At 47.7% G+C, this 21,405-nt stretch overlaps 1 protein-coding gene across 1 annotated transcript in view; it reads right to left on the minus strand.

Annotated features, from left to right (window-relative positions):
• Nucleotides 1–21,405, minus strand: part of Col23a1 (collagen type XXIII alpha 1 chain) — a 293,867-nt gene that overhangs the window by 253,386 nt on the left and 19,076 nt on the right. The window contains exon 2 of the mRNA XM_026780786.1: nucleotides 14,903–14,969. Within this exon, the coding sequence (XP_026636587.1) occupies nucleotides 14,903–14,969 (67 nt within the window). The remainder of the gene's footprint in view (nucleotides 1–14,902; nucleotides 14,970–21,405) is intronic.

Here is a 21,405-nt window from a genome sequence, read left to right on the forward strand (position 1 = left end):
CACACACACACACACACACACACACACACACACACACACACACACACACACACCTACATCTGCATAGCACCTCCTCACTAAGAAACATGCCACAGAACCTCCTGGTGATGCTTTCTAGATGCTGTCCCTCCCACTAACATGTGAGCTGAAGGAGGCATGGAGTTTGTTCACTGAAGAATTCCAAATGCCTAGAAAGTAACTGGTATTTTATGTCCAAAAGAAGTCTGTTGGCTATATGAATGAAAAAGTATAATTTGCTTCTGCAAAAGTGTATGATTATTAGGGCATGTACAGGCGGGCATGTCACAGTCTATGTGTGTAGGTCAGAGGGTAAGTTTTGGGATTGGGGTTTCTCTTTCCACTGAGGTTTCTAAGGACTGACTTGGGTCACTAGGCATGGGGAACTGGGTTTAATCCACAGCACTGCACACACAGATGTATGATGCACACCTAGAATCCCAGCACCACACACAGACACAGATGTGGTGATGCACACACCTGGAATCCCAGAATCACACAGATGTGGTGATGCACACACCTGGAATCCCAGTACCACACAGACAGATGTGGTGATGCACACCTGGAATCCCAGAATCACACAGACAGATGTGGTAATGCACACCTGGAATCCCAGAATCACACATGCAGATGTGGTGATGCACACCTGGAATTCCAGCACCACACACACAGATGTGGTGATGCACACTTGTAACCCCAGGACCACACACACAGATGTGGTGACGCACACCTGGAATTCCAGCACCACACACAGATGTGGTGATGCACACCTGGAATCCCAGAATCACACACACAGATGTGGTGATGCACACCTGGAATCCCAGCACCACACACACAGATGTGGTGACGCACACCTGGAATCCCCAGGAGTCAGGAAGTGAGGCTGGGGGATTGGGAATTCAAAGTCATTCTTGTCTACATAGTGGTTTTAAGGCCAGTCTGGGATGTAGGAGACACTATTTCAAGGAAGTCTGGTCCCTCCTCCACAATGGCCACCAAGTCATTAGCTCTCTGCACTATTCTTTCTATAAAGATCTCACTGCACTTGTGACCTCAATCTCCAACATCTTTAATGTCTTACACTAGAAAGATGCAAATGGGCTTCAGGCTGCACAGAGGGCTACTTCTAAGCAATGGGTAGACAATGGGTCACCTCAAACCCTTGAGTGTCACCAACAGCATGACCTCATGGAGAAAGCAGCTCTGTTCCATTCAGTCATATTTCTAAAGACAAGGCCAACAAGGGCTTGAAGGAACAGCGGGGCCAGGTGATGGGTGGAAAGGCCTTTGTGGACCATTGAGGAACCCCTGATGTGCAAATAGGTTTTAAAACCCTGCATACAGGCCATCTACAAAGTTGTGGAAGCAATCTCACGTTCAAGGCTCCTTGGGGAATCCACAGTTGCCCTCTCCATCTTTGAACAAAAAGGATTCGGGGGGCGGGGTAGTGAAGCCACATATTCCAGGGGTCTAAGCAGAAATAGCATTATTTTTAGCAGGAAAGGGACCCTCTCAGGTTGTGTTTAATACCAAATACCACTCTGCCTGGAATGACAATGGTGTGCAGACTCTTTTCCTCACCTCCTGAAGACCTTATTAGATGCCCACTGTGTGCCAAGGACTTCCCCATAAATTTATCTCAGTTTATTCTTAAGACCGGCCCATGTCATCCCTACCCGTGGTTATGCATGAGGGGGTACAGAGGTGAACTAGACATGTTTCCTGAGCAACCTGGACCCATAGGTGGCTCAGATGCCTTCACAGCCTGGTCCATCTGCAACCAAACCAGATTCCCTTCTAGATCCCACAAGACATCACAACCTGCTCTCTCTCACAGCCCCTGGCAATGGAAGCCCCAGGCTGAGGGATGTTCATAAGGTCCACACGCAGCCAGCAGAGCGCTCTCCTTCAGTCTCAAGATGAACGACTGAACCCATGAGAATTTCTGGGTTTGGGACTCTCAGAGCTGCTTGTCCCATGCCATCAGGAGTGCCTTACTTTCTTTCCTGGTGCCTTTTCTTTCTCTTGATCCATGTGCTGAAACTCTATATTCAACATGCACTTGAGGGCCAGTGAGATGATTCAATGAAAAGAGGTGCTTGCTGCCAAGACTGACAACCTGCAATCGATCCGCAAGACCTACAGGGTGGAGAGAGAGAACTGATTCCCACAGGGTGTCCTCTGGCCGCCATGTGTGCCCTGCTTTCTACACATAATGAACAAATAAAATGTAAACCAAACTAAAATGTAAAGATCGAAATGTCTTTAATAAACTCCAACTTTTTGGTCTGTTTTGTTTTGTTTTGAATCACTGGGTGCAGCTGCACTGGGAGATTTCGTACTCCTCACAGGCAACATCCTGCCCCTGCTGTCTGATCTCCTAGATCTGCCCTGCATTCTCGATGCTGTCCTCAGCCTCTTCCTTCGGGCATCTTGCTTCTCTGCTTCTCTGAGTGTCTATCTCTCTTCTAACACTTCTCTTTTTTAAAAAATGTTATTCTATCTGTATGAGTGTTTTTCCTATAGGTATGTCTGTGCACCAAGTGCATAACGTGTCTACAGAGGCCAGAAGAGGACATCAGATACCCTGGGACTGGACTTACAGACAGTTGTGAGCTCATGTGGGTGCTGGGAATCGAACTTGGGTCCTCTGGAAGATCAGTCAGTGTTCTTAACTGCTGAGTCATCTCTCCAGCTCCTAATACTTCTCTGTTTGCCTGAATCTGCTGGAGTAGGGCTCTGCTGCTAACGATCAAAACTGCTAATTTGTTTACCATCCACAGCGACTCTTTTCTCCGCCTCTCTTCTAATGAAACCCTTGGCCTCCTCTCTGTCCCCTGACATGGAAAAATAGACCCAGTGATGCTGGCATCTGTCCCCAGGCTGCCTCTACCACGGCTTGGGGGCTCTAACAACATAATGCTGAACACTCATCAATGATGAAGTGAGGAACTGGGAGTCTGTGAAGGCAGAGAGAGGTTGGGAGAGAAAGAGCCCGATCAAATTTAAGGTAAAAAAAAAAAAAAAAACCCAAACCCAAACATTTCTGTATGCTTCTCCCACAACCAATCTTTTTTTGTGCAGTAGGCGGGAACACATCTCAATCCGTGATGGCAGCTCCACCATCCAAGGATGGAAGGTAGACCGAGTGCCCTGACAACAGGATCAGGTTGCTCAGGCAGGGCACTCTGACTACCCCTCTGAGAGACCATGGAAGGAAATGGGAGAGGCTCAGGTGCTAAGAAGCAGAAACGGCAGGGAGAGACTTGTGGGCAGAGGCGGCCTTAGTTCTGTGGGTGTTAGTTTTTGTCACTGTGGTAAAACATTGGAGATAACAGATTTAAAGGAAGAAAGAATTTCTGGGCTCCCCATTGGCAGTCATTTGGGGGCTGGAGTGAGACAAACAGGAGGCTGCTCACCCAGTGGTGGTCAGGAGACAAAGAGCAACAGGAAGGGTCTACAGCTCCAAATATCCCCCCAAGACGACTCCCCCATGACGACCTCACGTCCATCTTAAAAGTTTCATCTCCCACGGCATCGCGGGCTGATGGCCAAGACTTTAGCGAGTGGGCATCAGGGGCACATCTCTTATCTGAAATGTAACAGGATGCATCTTCACAGGAGTGCCCAGATCGGTGCAGCCCCCAGACTCTGCTGCGACCAGGCAGCAGGAAACAGGACCAGGATGAGCACACGGGTCGCATGAGCAGCAAAGGGTAGAGTAGGCATTTTGGGAAGGAGACCTAAACTCTTTCCCTACAGGGATTACATTTTCATAGCAGCTTGGCAAGGAATCCAACCGGATGTGATTCACTGCTTAGGGACCCTGGCCAGTGCCACAACAAACGCAAGTGATTTTCAATCATTGGCCCCTGGGGCGAACTCAAAACTCAGGAGAGCCTAGCTGAGGGCTGAGTGACATCTCAGATCAGAAAAAGCAAAAATTACCATGTGCTGAAAACACGAGCAAGGGTCACGATAAAGGCTAGGCACCAAAACGGGGTTGACGGCCCGTGGCAGGAGCCCCACTAGAGCAGACAGAGTGCCCAGCGATGGCATGCTCCACCCCTGACAGTATGGAAATTCCAGGACAGCATCAGCCACAGCAGCTTATGTACAGATTTTACTGCCTCTACCAGGCATGTCCCTGCCCCTTCACAAATCACATAACCACATTCACAGGACGAGCTGCAGCTCACATGTACACCAGTGAGAGTGGAGCTGCCTGTCCTCTGGGCCTGCCCCCGCCTCCCAGGTGATCACAGAGGCCAGAGGAGGACATCAGATCCACAGGCAATGGAAGCGATGACTCCACTCCACTATCAACTCCTCACAGGGCTATGTAAGGGGCACCCAAAATGATGCGGGGGTGGGGTGGGGTGGGGTGGGTCATGGAATCGGGAGCAATGGATTCTGCTGAATAAAAGAGGAAATATCTCAGGAAATGGGATCCACTGGGTCTTGAGGAATGAATTTTTTTTTTAAGATTAAAAAATTTATGTGTACGTTGAACGTGTGTGTGTGTGTGCACATGACTGCATGTGCCTGTGGAGGCTGGAAGAGGGCACAGTATCTCCTAGAGCTAGAATTACACACAGTTATGAATTGCCTAAGGTAGGTGCTGGGAACCTGGGTCCTCTGAGCTGCTGACTTATCTGTCTAGCCCAAGTTCACTTTTGATGGGCACACAAACACTGGCGATATTTGGATGCGTGTATCCATCGAGTAATGACAAAAGCAAGGTGCTCATCCAGTACCATTTCTTCCACTATTCAAATCCTCTCTTATTGGAAATGTGGACTGAGTTCTTGCCAATGAGAATCACATATTGTGTATGGCCAGAACTGATTCTTCCTGTTCACCTGTGACTTGGTATCTGGGGTCAATCGCTCCTCCCTCTCTACTTTTGTTAAGGTCAGCCTTTTTAGATACCACATACGAGGGAGACCATGTGGTACTTGTCTTTCTGTGGCTGGGCTATGTCTCTCAGCTACCCACGTTGCCACAAATGATGGGATTCTGTCCTTCATAACGGCCAATAGAATGCTGCTCTGGGCATACATTCTACTTTCCTACTCACTCCCCCATCTTTGGGCCACTCTTTAATTTTGGATATTGTGAGCAATGTCACAAAGAACAAATGCCATGCAGGATCCAAGCGCATGGACAGTGGAGAGTTTCATAAGGAAACAGGAAGATGGTACAACTTTTGAGCGAGGGTCTCCAGGAGGGGCTCAGGAGCTAGACTGGGAATCTGAAGATAGGGACCTTGTTTGTACTCAACCCTAAAGATAGGAAGCCACAAAGGATATTAAACCCAAGATCGCCCCACCCACAGCCAGGGGAAGGCTTGGGAAACACACAAGGCCTTGGGGTCTGGTAGAGGTGAAGACGTCATGAAGGAAGGCCCAGTGGACTGGAGGACAGGAAAAAGGGACGGACTGACTGAAGAGATAATGTAAGATCAAGGGAGGCAGGATGGGAGCCACGGACTAAGTATAAGTGGAAAGTGTGCTGGCTGATGTTAGGTGTGGAGCTCCTGGCCACAGTGACCACAAATGCAGGCATGCATCATTCTTTAGAGGTCTGATAAGTTGTCATTGGATGAAAATAATATTTTAGTTGGTGGACTTTGAGAATACAGGCTACTTTCTATAAGTTCGTGGGTCTTCTCTTAAATTGTAAACCAAACAAAAAACCAAGTAAGAGAGAACGTTTCAGAAGAATATCTCCATACTTCACATATACCATCAGCTCTTGGTTTTGAGTCTTTGGACTCAGGATAGAATATGAATTCTTACCATCTCCAGCCTGAATGGGAGCTGCAGTCTCTGCTCTTCCCCCATGGTCCAGACACACGGCCTACACACAGGTCCTCGTCGGCAGCCTCCTTACCACACAGAGACTGTAAGGTTAGTCCTTTCCCCTCTTCCATTTCTTTAGTCTTCAACCCAACAGAAACTCAACATTCAACTTTATGCTAATACCAAAGCTGTGCGCATTAGAAATATACCACAGTTTCACTTTAGCTGGGCATGGTGGTGCCCACCTTTAATCCAGCCTCCAGGAGGCAGAGACAGATGGAGCGCTGAATTTTAGTTCACTTTAGCTGGGCATGGTGGTACACACCTTTAAATCCAGCCTCCAGGAGGCAGAAACAGATGGATCGCTGAATTTTAGGCCAACCTGGTCTACAGAGAGAATTCCAGAGAGCCAGAGCTACATAGTAAGATCCAGTCTCAAAACCCAAACCAAAATCACTCTCCCTCAAATTTCAACTTAGTTTTGTGCAGCATGTAATTCTCTCGAGATGCCTGTAACTGCGGCAAGCCATACCCACAGACAGTCGTGTGACAGTGAGGGGGCGTGACCAGTCTCCCACTTGTCCCCCAATGGTCTGGGTTGCAAAGACAGCACAGGCTTTGCACTGAACACTGCAGGCTCACCTGCTTCGCTGGCATATCTCCTCTGTTCATGACCAAGGTGGTTTTCAAGGTAGAGGTGAGAACTCTGTGAATAGACGCATTTGTGTTTCTCCTGTGGGGACTCCTATCAAATCCTTTCTCTATTCTCCTCTGAAGCATTGAGCTTTTCTTTATTCTGTGTTGCGTGTGTGTATATGTGTGTGTACGTGTGCGTATGTGTGTATGTGTGTGTATGTGTGTGTATGTGTGTATGTGTGTGTTTGTGTGTGTATGTGTGTGTGTATGTGTGTGTTTGTGTGTATGTGTGTGTGTGCGTATGTGTGTGTGTATGTGTGTGTTTGTGTGTGTGTGTATGTGTGTGTGTGTAGTGCTAGACATTTTTAGGCCACCTGCATGCTGACAAGCACTTCGCTACTGGGCTGTATCCTTGGCTCTTTTAAACTTGTTTTATTTTTCAAAGAAACGCTCATGAAGTTGCCCAGGCTACCTTTGAACTCACTCAGTTGTCTAAGCTGGCCTTGAATTTGCAATCTTCCTGACTCAGTGACCCAAGTTGCTTTTAAATTCCCCTTAGATTGCTACAGAATTTAATAAAATAAATGGGCTCCCTCTGGTGGTCACAAGAAAACCTCCGAATCTCAAAGGTCAGACTCTAGTTACATTTCAAGGTCTTTATGGGGCTGGGTATATTTGATAATTAATAGACTCAAAGCAGCTAGACGATGTCAGGAGAGAAGACTTCTAATTATCATTTTCCACTCATCAGTGAGTCTACAAATTGGTTTGCAAAGCAACGGCCCCAAACCACACTCGCCATGACTCCTGAATCCATTTCTGTTTCTGGTCAGGGCATCCCTGTCCCCAGGCCTGCAGCTCCTGTCATCTCTGTACATTTCTCTCCCCGGATCACATTTGTGAGTTCGTCTACACAGGTTCTGGTGCCTCTGCAGCTGTTCTGTTCCCTCCATCGGTACTCATGGTCCTCCTTCAATTCCTCAGGACCTCTTCCTGGGGAAGCCATGCCCAGATGTGTGTCTATCAGCACTTTCCACAGGCACGTTCTAGGCTCCAGGGATGCAACAGGGAACAAACCGAGAGGGTGCCCACCCTGAGCACACTCTCAGGGGCCGCCGTGGTGGGGCCAGATCTGCCATCCAGTCTGTCCCCCTGTTCTTTCTAGGATCCTCCTTTCTAGGTTATCTTCTAGAAGACAAACTCTGCTCAGACACCTTACGTTGTGTGTCTCACAGCACACTGCTAGCCCTCAGCTCCCTAACCCCCACAGCTGCAGCAAGAGTTTGGACCACTCCTCCATACTCTTCTTTCAGCTTGCTTGAGATGTCAGGTCTCAGCGACCTGTGTACCCAAGCCAGCTGGTTACCATACTAACTAACCAGTCTTCAAAACCTTATCTAGCTCCCCTTCCCAAGGAGGCACCAGCTCTAGGACCAGCTCTTTCAGAACCAACCTGTCTGTATAGATCCTCTGTCCTGCAGCAATGCTTCCTTTAATTTCTGCAGGACTCTTATTTGTAGTACACACTTTTACTCCATTTTTAGTTGATTATGGTTCTACAACCTACAGCATCCCCTTCTAACGATGGTTAGCGGTCGCTTTGGACGGTCTTAATATGTCGCCGTAACTAGGACTGAACGTGAGAACGAGTTAATGAATAAATAAGCAATGGACAGGTGCCTGTGCCCAGGAGAGTGTAGGAATGAGATGAGATCACTCCCCAGAGAATTCCAGCACACGTGTGCATGTGCACACATGCCAGGGATGAGAGTTCTGCCCAGGGGTAAAGTGCTTGCCTAGCATATATGAGCTCCTGGGTTCTAGCCCCAGCACCACTGGAAAGAAAAAAAAAGCTAAAGAATTTAAAGGGCCGGGGCTAAAACTCAGAGTCAAATTGCCTGCTCAGTACTCATAGGACCCTGGAAAAAAAATGAATAAATAAAAATCCATGCCAGGCATGGCCGCTCATTCCATAATACCAGTACTAGAAAAGCTGAGGCAAAGTCAAGTTGAGCCAGGATTACACTGGGAGGCCTCGTCTCAAAAAAGAGAGAATAGACTTTAGCAATTGTTAAACTCAGGGCTGGGATGTGGGATGCTCTCCCAGCATGTGTGATGCCCCAGGCTTAGTTTCTAGCATTGAAGAAGAAGGAAAGAAAGAAAGAAAGAAAGAGGGAGGGAGAGGAGAAGGAGGGAAGAAGAGAGAGAGAGAGAGAGAGAGAGAGAGAGAGAGAGAGAGAGAGAGAGAGAGAGAGATCAGACCTATGGACCTGTCTACTGTGATTAGATACTGCCTTTACAGGCAACTCAATATTCCTATAAATTCAAGTCAACCGGGATTTACCACTCCCGGAAGAACATACATATTTTCAAACATTGTCAGATGAGCATAATTTCTTCTTGAAGAGCACAAGTCCCCTTCCCAAACCCGTTCCTCTATATACTCTACACCAAGAGAGGGGAAACCCGAGCACCAGTGGCTGTCCTATCCACGCTCTGGTCCCTACCACTCTCCACAAATGACGACAAATCTCAGACGTCATTTCCACACTGTGCTTGGTGTTTAAAGAGAGTTTACTCTCCGCGAGGACTTCCACACGAGTGGGGAATTTCTGCCTCTGATGTCTCTGTTTGTTCCTTCCTGGAAACCGTTCTCCCCAACCCCGGCGCGGTAAGTCCGGCATGCACCATCTGGAGGCCACACACAGCATCCCCGCAATGCCGTACGGCCATGTAGAAGACATAAAGAGGCAATGGCAAGGATTATCACTTTCCCAGAAGGTTCCTAAGATCTCCTGGGGAAGTAGAGTCTAACTAGAAACAAGCCCGAAGGGGCAGAAGTGGCAGGCTGTGCTCACGGTCTTCCGGATTCCAGGAGTGTCTGATCCGATGGCTTCCAGCCACGTGATTTCTCTTGCTCCTCGGTCACCCACATGTTCTCACCCATATCCCAGAAGAACATGCTGGGATAACCTGCCAAGCTTTGTTCTTTCCTTCCAGAGCATTCTCAGCCAATCCCTAAGTCTGTCTCCTCTCCCCTCTCCGTCTCTGGCAGTTACTGGCTGACCACGACTCATCTGAGTTCATCAGGACAACCAACAACTCACTCTTGGGAGGTGAAGGAGAGCTTGTCCCCAGGTGTTTATATGTTCTACCTTGCCATGACCCCATGAAGCAGGTACCCTTAGAAGCCCTATTTTACAGATGAAAAGCTGAAACCTACCCCGGGCATGGCACATGCCTTTAATACTAGAATTCAGAAGCAGAGGCAGAAAGATTAGGAGTTCAAAGTCAGCTTCTACTACAGAGCAAATTTAAAGCCAACCTGGGCTATATAAGAGAGAATCTGTCTCAAAAACCACAAAACAAAATGTAAAAACCTGGAACTCTGAGGTATGGGAAGATAAATGACCTATTTGAGGTCATGGAATTGGTAAATGATGGAAATCAAGCCAGGCAATGTGGAGTCTGTATCAACACAACATCTTCTGGACAAATTAAAAGGGCAAATGAAGTCCTTGGAGGCTTGAAGTGGAGACAATCTTTGGTCACCTTAAGAGCCATCTGGCTGGCTGTCCCTGGAGCAAGTATGAAGGTCACTACAGTCTGTGATTGCCTAGCTGCGTGCATTTTTCTCTTGTTCTGGGAACAGAACCCCAATCTTCCTTGGGGATAGCTACTCTCTCCCATACCATGTTTCTAGTAGTCAAATCTCCCTCATAGCTGCATGCTGTGCATATGTATGTATATGCATGTATGCAGCTGTGTACATGTGTGAACCTGTGTTTATGTGTATATGCCGGTGTTTTTGTGTGCATGTGTGTGCCTGAGTATGTGTGTGCATACATGTATATATGTGTGCACATGTTTATTTGTGCATGTGTATGTGTGTGCATGTATGTATATATGTTTGCATGAGTATGTGTATACATCCATGTTTCCAAATCTCATCCTATGAAGAGACCTTCGTGACCTCATTTTACCTTAATTACTTACCTCTAAATATAATTACATTCTGAGGCACAGGGAAGGGTTAAGATTTCAAGTATTAATTGAGGAGTAGTCACAGTTCAGCCTACAGCACCTCACAATCACCAGTCATGGGGCTGGTGAGGAAGCAGGGTGCTTGTGTGGGGTGCTGAGCAGGACTGCCTAGCTGTGACTATTGGCCTTGCTGACTAGGGACCGCCCACACAGGGTGACGGGCATGCACCTCCATGCTTGCTTTCTTTGGGGGTGATTATTGCCCCCATTTGTTTTCATCCCTAGGGTTTTAGCAGCAACATTTGCCACAAATCAGGTGTAGAAAAAACAAATGGCCCCTCCTGGTTCGGAAGGTCACACATTCAGGGTGTGTGCAGGATGGCTTCTTCTGAAAGCCCTGAGGAAAGCCAGCGTTTCCTGGCTTGCTATAGCACCGTTCCCATCCTTGGCTGTGCTGACACATGGTCTTCTACTGTGCATCTCTGTGTCTCACATCTTTCCCTCTTGTGTCTCTTCTAAGGGCACAAGGGCCTTGAATTGGACCCACCCTTATCATGGAAGATCTTGCTGCATGATCCTAATCTTAATTATTGCAAACCTCCCCATCTCTGAGATTTTACTTTTTGCATTTTCGACTGCCCACTGCCAACCAAGGTCCACAAACTTTACATGGAAAATTCCAGAAATAAGTAACTCAGGAATGTCAAACTACACACCACTCTTGAGTAGCATGTTGAAGTCTCCCATACATACACGGAGTCTGATCACTACATCGGTTGTCATGGCACCTCAGGGCTGGTACTCAGGTACCCCTTATTTTAGTATTGGCCCTACAGTGCAAGAGCATTGAGCTGACAATTCAGACATTCCAAGGAAAGCTACAAAGTGCTTCCTTGGGATAAAAAGGAGAGAGTATGATAAGACATTTTGAGAGAGAAAGAGCCCATCCACGTAATCTTTATTAAAATGTATCTGTTATAGTTAATAACTGCTGTTTATCTCTCATTATGTCCAATCTATAGATCAGACTTTACCATAGGTGCATCTTAGCTAGGGTTATTATTGCTGTGATGAAACACATGACCAAAGACAGCAACACAAACAGTGCAGGGTCCTGGAGGCAGGAGCTGATGCAGAAGCCATGGAGCGGTGCTGCTTACTGGCTTGCTCAGTCTGCTTTCTAACAGAACCCAGGGCCACCAGCCCTGGAATGGCATCACTCACAACAAGCTGAACCCTCCCCCACCAATCATTAATTAAGGAAATGCTTTATAGCCGGATCTTATAGGGGTATTTTTTCAATTAAGGTCCCCTCCTTTCAGATAACTCTAACTGGTGTCAAGTTGACATAAGACTAGCCAACATAGCATGTATGTGTAGAAAAATGTATACTTATATATATGCAACTATATAGATTCACTATATGTGGAACTGCACACATATGCATGTACATACATACACATAAATGGGGTTTGATATTATCCAAAGCTTCAGGTATCCACTGGGGGTCTTGAAGAGCATCCTCTACCAGATAAGGAACTGCTGGGCACTGAAAATAACCTATTTTCAAATAAAGTCTCATCCCCAGGAACAAGGTACTAGGATTTGAACACATCTTTTTGAGGAAACCAGTCAGATACACTATGTCATTTTGTAGGTGGCATGAAGGTCCAAGGGCTCTTTACTCACCAGAAGTCACAGAGCCTGTTCAGCATAGCCCTGAAGGTCCTCCCACAATAGGTCTGGGCATGAGGGCCATCTTCCTGCTTGAAGCCCACCATGCCCCTCGGCGCCTGCACAGCCAGCTCCCAACAGGCAATGCGCCCAACAGGCAGCACACACGTGCTGCCCCTCTTTGGCCCTGCTTATCTGCCTTCCCTCTGCTGGGATCTGACAAAAGCTTATACTGTTTCCCTGGACCGTGGGAAGGAGCTGGGTGGTGACCTGCCTGTGTCTCGGATCAGATGGGGACCCAAGATACAGAGGGCTCTCTGAGTCTCCAGAGCCCTAAAGTCTTCAGAGCTCTTTGATCAGAGCTTTGAAGAGAGGGAGCGAACTCAGGCCCCTGTGTTGCAGTGAAGGGTTTTTCTGGTCTCAGGCAGCGCACGCCAGAGCACTGGGGCTTTGTACTGATGAAGGACTTGAAAGGCTCAGTGAGAGCCTAGACTGGGGGTGACGAGATAAGGACACAGGGAGGCAGTAGGCCTGAATAAGACAATGCTGCCATATCCCCAGAGCTGCACTGGCTGTGGCATCAAAGCCAGGCACCCTCAGGACAACTGAAGCAGGGCAGTCGAGAGTGGGGTATCCCCCTCCCTGCCTCCTCCCCTTCTCCCTATCTCTCTTCCATATCTGTTAGCAAGCATGGCAGGCAACAGTCTTATGGCAGGCCACACCTACAAATATCAATAATCAAACTTTCACCCCAGGATTTTTTTTTTTATTCCACTCTATAAGAGTTTAGAAATCCAAAATGCTGATTGCAAGACTGCAAAGTCTGAAACTATGTCTCATGAACGGCTGTGCCTCCCGGTTTAAAAACACACTTACAGGGGCTGGGGAAATGGCTCAGTGGTTGTGAGCTCTTGTTAATGTTCTAGAAGACCAGAGTTTGGTTCCCAGAACCCATATAACTCTATCCCCAGGGGATATAATACCCTCTTCTGACTTCTGCAGTGCTAGGATGCAAACACATACACACACATTAATTTTTTTTAAAAATCTTTAAAAACCCCATACATATTCACACAAATCACACAAATGTAAAAGGACCCCTTGGTATTCATGGGAGAGTGCATCAATGAACCTGTCTCTATAGGGTGCTAAAGTCATTCATATAAAACAGCACTGTATTTGCATGCACATTTGCATTATATTTGCATATGTATATTTGCATAGGAAACATACATCTTCCTATATATTTAAATCATCTAGAGCTGACCTATAATATACAAATAGCTGTATATTATAGTTGTTAGGAAATAATGACAGAATATTTTTAACCCCTGTTTGGCTAAATCCCAGGTTAATTCACAGATCAGAGCCCATGCAGATGGACTACACCGAACACAACCCTTGAAATTAAAGAAGAAAGAAAGATAACCTCATTTTACACACCTTATAGGTCATCTGAAAGTTCATTTGTGGCTCTAAATTTTCCCCCGTTTAAGTTTAATTTCTGAATCCTGACCTCCAAGTGTCACCACAGGCCAGGTTATTTTTTCTCTTCAGAACCTCAGTGTCAGCTAGCTAAAGACTCAAACTCTACCATAAAATCTTCCACTGAGTCCAGAGACAGAATTTCTCACCGGCTCTGCCTTTGCAGAGGAAGCCCCTAGCCCAGAGACATTGATGGTTTCTCTGGGTACCTTGGAGTAAACTGGGAGATGCTGCGGGGAAAAGGACTTCGGCTCTCCCCTGCTCTGTACCAGTTACAGAAGTCACTGCGCAGGGCTGGGAAGATGGCTCAGCTGATGACGCGCTAGCCGTACCGCACAGGACCTGAGTTCGGATCCCATGCAGAGAGTTCTGTGGGTTAGCACTCCCAGTCATCCCAGCGCTGGGGAGGCAGACACAGGTGGGTCCTGGAGCTGCTGGTCAGCCAGCACAGCTTCAAGTTCAGTGAGAGACCCTGTCTCAAGAATGAAGGTGCACGGTGTCTGAAGAGGACACCACCTCCAACCTCTGGCCACCACATACATGTACATAGACGCACGAATGTACACATACACACAAACACAAAGAAAACCTTTCCAACACGAGACACATTGCCATGAGCCTCTCCCTCCCTGGGTCACACAGCATCCTACGCAAGACTCAGTCTAACCTTGAAAGCCCACGGCAGAAGCCCCACACCGAACTCTTAGTCGTGGTCATAGAGTGTTCCACGGTCTCATTCCCACCATGCATCTGGATTTGAGCCACGTGACTGGGGCACTTAGAAGTCCAGGTTTTATCCATGGCCCTCCTAGTCCACACCAGCAAAACAGAGAGACTTGATTACCCAAATGCCCCAGATTTACTTTCCTGGTCCCATCCTCTTTCGCTACCCAAAGCAGAAACAACGAAAACAAACTGCAGGCTCGCCAATTGTCCCCTCCCTGTGCCAATCAGAGCTTGGCACACAGCAATCATGAAGCAGGGAACGTGGCTCCTCTGGTTCATTCTGCAGACTCAATTCAGCGGGGCTGCTACTTTCCCGCCTCTCAACCCTATTTGAAGCCAGCTTTAATACCCCTGGGAGCTCCAGCCACTCGCCTACATGACTGGGGTTTTTGACAAACCAGCTGCCAAGGGAAGCCAAGTAGGAAAGGTCCCAGGGTGGTACCCAGAGGGCCACAGCCTGGAGCACCAGACCATCCTCTCAACTGACGGTGACCTCAACATTTTACAACCACAAGCAGCGAGAAGGGCCAGGCCTTCAAATGTCAGGAGCCAGCAAGGAAGAGAGCATTACCTACCTGGGGGGCAGATGCACTCCGAAGGGGCTTCCCGAACTGTCCGCAGCTTGGCGACTCCATCCAACTTCTGAACCAAGAAGACAAAAAGTTGGGGGAGAAGGGTCAGTTGCAGAACAGAGAAGTGGAAAACTCCACAACAGCGTGGAAGGGTCTCCAGTATTTTCCAGAACACTTCTGAAAAGGTCATTAAATTCTACAGGCGGTATTCTAATGAGAAGAAGCAATAGTAAACACTGAACAATTCCAAATATCACCCATGCCTCCTCAACAGAGGATGTCACGTTTCTGCTGGGCTCCATGTTTAAGCACAATAGGAGAAGCAGCAGAGGTGGCTTCTTGCCAGGCAAGGGTCGCTGAAAGGAAGGCATATGGGAGAAACTTTGGGGCAGGGGTAGATTAAAACTGGTCCTCTGGGCGCCCAAGAGCTGTCCTCTCTTCACCCAGGAATCTCCACAGACCCTCTCTTCCATAGTCTTGGGGTCCTGGCCTAATTCACTATGACATTTTCCTTTCTTCCTTCCCAGGGGTTCCTTGGCCTAGATAATTCGGTTCAGTAGAATTGAACAAAAGTCTCCATGCATGCCCAGCCCTGTGCTGGACATGGGAGAGAAGAAAAGCAACGCCACAGGGATGGCATGCTGCTGTGGCAACTCACAGGGACAGCTCTGGTGCACTCATGGCCTGAGCTGACCTCCCGGAAAGTCTTTGGTTGCTGGGAATTGAATCCAGAACCTGCTGTCGGCTAAACACATGCTGCACCACTGAGCTACCCAGCCATGGAACAACTTCTAGGGCCAGAATTAAAAGTCGTCCCAAGAGAGATGTAAGCTTGGAAGAAGCTGGCCCACCCTCTCATCCCAGATGAGCCAGGGCTCAAGTCCTGAAAGGATACAAAGGGTATTAACTCTTTTCTTTCTTTTGAGGTGGGGGGGGGGCGTTAGTTAGGAGCCCTAAATGCCAACAAAGTAAAAGCAGTGACCTGCTAACTTGAGTTGTATGGTGCGTTTACCAGTATTAGTATTGGTGCTTCAGGTTCAAACATAAAGATGCAAATTTAGGAGCTGGAGAGATGGCTCCGTGGTTAAGAGCGCTTGCTGCTCTTACAGAGGGCTCACATCTGGAGACTCACAGCCACCTGTAACCCCTGCTCCAAGGGATCTTCAGACACCTCTGCTCACCTTTGGTGCACACACCCAACAAATACATACACATACTAAAAATTAATCTTTTTTTAAAGAGGAAAAAGTTATTTATTTACTTATTCATTTGTTTATTTATATTTTTGAGGTGTTGGGGATAGAATCCAGATTTATGCTAAAAATACATGCCTCACCACTGAAGGGTACTCTTTCCAGCCTGAGAGGTAGTTTTTGTTTTCCGAGACAGGGTTTCTCTGTGTAGTCCTGGCTGTCCTGGAACTCCCTCTATAGACCAGGCTGTCCTGGAACTCACAGAGATCCGCCTACCTCTGCCTCCCGAGTGCTGGTATTAAAGGCGTGCGCCACCACCAGCGCCTGGCTCTGAGAGGTACCTTTTTTTTTTTTTTTTTTTTGGTTTTTTGAGACAGGGTTTCTCTGTGGTTTTGGAGCCTGTCCTGGAACTAGCTCTTGTAGACCAGGCTGGTCTCGAACTCACAGAGATCCGCCTGCCTCTGCCTCCCAAGTGCTGGGATTAAAGGTGTGCGCCACCACCGCCCGGCGAGAGGTAACTTTTAATTCTGCTCTACAGGAAGTGAAAGGGGAGCCAGGGGTGGACGACAAGGTTCTCTGATTGATCAAACAAACCCAAGCTTCTGGGCCTTCTTTTGGTCTGTTTTGTGCTTCCTTGTAAAATTCAGAGCTAGCCATGAACCTTCCTGAGTCAGTTTAGCAACCCCCGCCCCCAGCCTTAGTATCTATCTGACCATTCCAGGAATCCTGGTGAGGTTCCTCAGGCTCCATCAGCTTCCAGGTGATGTCTGTGCACCCTGGCCTGTCTTCAGCAAAAGTCCTCTTCCTATCTGGCGAGTTCAGGCAGAGTTCACCTTTGCCTACTGCTCTACTGACTGCCCACCCTGGTCCTTGGCTATAAACCCCCCCTCGCTATGCCTTATTTTGAATTGTTGCTGCCATACAATGCTTTAACAAGGACCCTTTCTTTGTGTGTGTTTGGTGTTTGTGTGCACATGCGTGTGTTTTGCACCCATGTGTGCATGTGTAGAAACCAGAGAACAAAACCAGGTATCTTTGCTTTAATTTTCTCACTGAAAAAGCAACTCAATATTTTGGTTGGACCAGCTTGCCAGGGAGCCTCTGGGACCTCCCACCTTGATGCTGAAGTTACATGGCCACCCCAGACTCCTTTGCATGGGTGATAGAGATCCAGCCTGATGCTTTCATAGTGAGCTATCTCTGCAACCCCCAAACCTTTCTTCTTTAACAGTACCAAGCTGGGATTTCACAGAACACAGGGATCCAATCAAGACCAAGGTGCCTCTGGCTGGAACAGCCCAGGACCAACAGTATGAGTCTAAACCTATTAGGAACATTCTCAGTGGTCTGGAAGCTATCCTCAAATCTCCTTCTCAGAAGGCTGAGTTGGAGCAGTTGAGGTTAAGGGCAAATACCAGCAAGGGAGAGGAGGGATGCTGGGCAGGCCATGGACATCACACAGCACCAGGACAGCCAAGGAGCACTTGAATGTGGCACCTCAGTCCACCTCCCTGGTGTCCCAAGGCCCTTAGTCTGCCCCAGGCATCAGATCCTGGTCTCCGGGCATCAGATTCTCAGCTCCCTCTGGACCTAAACTTCTGCTCTAGTCTAGAGTACCCACGCTAGCCCCTGTGAGCCAGGCTCAAGCCCCAGAAGCCCTATCCCTTAGCAGGAGGCCTGCTCCATCAGGGTCTAAGGCCTGTGTACCGGGACATCCCCTCCTATCCCGGCTGAGTGAGGAGTGAGCCTGCACGGAGGAAACTGCAGGCCTGGGCAGGACCTCAGGACTCTTTTCCCGCAGTCTCTGCAGACACTCTACAGTAGTTTCCAAAAGGAAAGAATCCTTTAGCCACAGCAGCTCACTGTGCAGGCAGCTCTCTAAGCTAGACGTAACAGCAGGTCTTCATTCCCTTCTGAACAAAGCAGCCGATGTTGGAGATGACCTTTTAACAACGCGGGTCGCACCTGGATTGCTCTCTTACAGGGCAAGGGCTGAGGGGCACACGATGACTTTAAAGCTATGCTCATCTTAAAATAAAAACCCACGTGGGAATCACACATGAGAGAAAAGCACTCCTGGCTAAGGCTACCAGGAGTATCCCAGGTCATTGGGGTTGAGTTTTTGTGTTGTATTTTATTCTGCCTCCCTGTACACATTCGTTTTTCTCAATAGGTCATAAACATGCAGTTTTATTTGGGGGTTCTGCCCCCCCTTCCCCCTCCCTCCCTTCCATCCCCCTCCCTCCTTGCCTCAACTCCAGCCCCTCCCTATCGAGGAGTTTGAAAACACAGCTGAACTCCACAGGAAATGTTTGAGTTAGAAACCCAATCCCAAAATCTTTATGCTTTTTTTCTTTTTAAATTCTAAGAGACTCTTTTGTGTCCGGACTTCTAAAACACGATTTAAAGGCCTCGACTCTTTACGTTCCGTTTTCTGGCTGCACCCCAGCATCTGCGTACAATACGGTCCTGGGTTTCCACATGCAAACACGGCCTTCCTTGCACAGCAAATAAAGGATGAACTTCTGAGAACAGGCAAGAAGCTTTGGGAGCATTCCTCTCCAGAAGCCCAGAGAGGAAAATAGGGAGTTTGGAGGCAACTCACAGGGGGAACAATGTATAAGGGGAAAAAATATCTCAATTTCCCACTGTGATCTGTTGATATGTTTATTAATGGCCTGTAGGAGCTCAAAACGTCTGCTCACATCTCAAATGGTTTTGAATGGATGGGAACCACAGATCAGCACACAAGAAAACAATGAGTTTATGGGGTTGGAGAAAAATGGTTCATTGGTTAGGAGCATGTACTGCTTTTCCAGAGGACCTAAGTTTGATTCCCAGTAACCATGTCAGGCAGTCACAACCACCTCTAACTCCAGCTCCAGGAGCATTTGATTCTTGCAAGGCACCTGTACTCACCTGTATACACACACACACACACACACACACACACACACACACACACACACACACACACACTTTAAAATCATAAAAATATTTTTTTTTTAAAAAAGAATTGAGCTGAACGTGGCATACACCCATAGCCCCAGCTACTCTGCTCCTTTGGGGTATGAGGCAGGAGGATTGCTTGAATCCAGGAATTCTAGACCAGCCTGGACTACACAGTGAGACCCCAGTTCAGAGTTAAAAAGAAAACAATAGTAAAAGTGTGCAATGATTCATTTCGGTGAAATGCCGTAAATGAAACTATAAAACATTCCTATCTTTTGGCTGAAAAAATCCCTACTCTAGGGACTTTTCTCCAAAATAAACCCCAAGGAGTAAATCAACAAAAGAAAAAAAAAGTATTTTTGGGTATTAGGAAAGAATGGAGATTCCCTTGATAAAGCCATTACAATCAAGAAACAGCATTAGGAAGACGAGTGTAGCAAGGAATCAGGTTTATAACACGGCCTAAGTAGCATCCAAACAGAATTGAACCGAGACTGCAGTAGAGTGCTTATTTAAAGGGTTAATTCTGGATCTGGGCAGACAGGTCAGCTGCACTTGGCATGCACGGATGAGGATGGGAGTTCAGAGCATCACGTAAATGCTGAGTGGACACGGCGGTCCTCCTGTAACCTCAGCTCAAGGGCAGACGGGGGCAGGGAGGGAGGTCACAAGTGGGAGAGCTAGGCTAGCTGGAGTGGTGACCCGTGGCTTCAAGGGACTGCCTCAATACCTAAAGTGGGGGTACCTGATGTCAATCTGGCTTCCACATGCATGAGAACACATGTGAATACACGCATATTCACACACAGGGAGATATACACACCACTTGCACACACACACGCATGCCCCACACGTTATTCTATTCTAGGGATATTCAGTAGTAGAATATTTACCGAGCATACTGTTCGATCCTCAACAGTGAGAAGGAAAAAAACCAAGTGTTAGAAGTTCTGTGTTGTTCTGGTGTAGTCCTCTCAGAAGAAAAGAAAAACTTCCAAAGAAGCACAAGAGCCAAGAGGGGCTTCCGAGACTGCCCTGTGGGTGCTTTCTTTGGAGACTGGGTCTCACTATATAGCAACGTCAGCTTGGAACTCAATGTGTAGATCAGGCTAGCCTGGAACTCAGGAGACTCCTCCTGCCTCTGCCCTAAGTGTGGGAAGAAAGGCGTGTGCTACAATGCTCAGTCAATTTCTTTTCTGAGACAGAATTTTGGATAATCCAGGCCTCCAAGTTGCGAATTAGGTGAGGATGACCTTGAACTCCTGATCCTCCTGTTTCCCCCTCCCAAGTGCTGGAATTACAGGCACGTGCCATCACATTCAACTGAAGGGTCTTTTTGATTTTTTTTTTCTTTTAAACAAAGACAAGTCAGTCCACTGCAGGATCGGTTCAGGTGGAACGCAGGTTCCACAAACAGCAGAATTTGAAGGCCCACCTGGAACCAAACCACATTGCCACATATTTTCTGCCCCCATTTCTCCTTCAAGAGGAAAGATATATACAGGTCCCATCACTGCTAGCACCAATGAGGGTGCAGCGTTTCCCCACCACTCCAAACACGGAGAAGCTGCTGACGCTGACAGTGACGGCAGCACTAAAGTGCCATCATGACTGAAGATTTGTATGCGGCAGGCACTGTACCAACGGTCTTCAAGCCTCCTGGTCACACCTACAGATGGGGGAAATGAGACTAGGAGAAAAGTGTCGGACCTAGATCCAAATCGTAGAACCACCTGACTCCAAGCCAAAGCAAGATGACTTCGGCTGCTTCCAAGCAATGTTCATGTCTCCCAAAAGCTGGGCCCTGGGAGTTGTGGGGCAAGTTCAGTTCAGTTGATAAAATGCTTACTATGCAAGCATGAGTACCTGAGTTCAATCCCCGGCATCCATATAAAAAGCTAGGTGCAGTTCGAGTACATGCTTTCAGTGTAGTACTGGGAAAGCAGAGGCAGGCAGGCTCCCAGGGCTTGTTGGGAAGCCAGTCTGGACAAATCAATGGGCCCCAGGTCCTAGTGAGGGTCTCAAAAAACCAGGTGTGCATGCATGCACACCCATGCAGCTGTGCTCACACACATGTGCCTCTGAGTATATACCCACACATACACACACACGCCCCCAAAAACTATTCTGATAGAAACCAGGTCTGTGCTTGAGAAAGGCTGACTGAGCAGAAGACACTGAGTACAGGTCACACAGTTGTTGAGTCTGTCTGTCTGGACCACGGGTGAATGTGATTATGTACTGGTTAAAAGCATAGGGCTGAACATCAGAGAGCACGGGCTTTAATGGCTGGATAGCAACTAAAACCAGAAGGCACCCAGGAAGCCAGAGGATCCCAAGACGGAACACAGGCAGTGACCA

This window comes from Microtus ochrogaster, chromosome 7, assembly GCF_000317375.1.
Source record: "Microtus ochrogaster isolate Prairie Vole_2 chromosome 7, MicOch1.0, whole genome shotgun sequence".
Lineage (NCBI taxonomy): Eukaryota > Metazoa > Chordata > Mammalia > Rodentia > Cricetidae > Microtus > Microtus ochrogaster.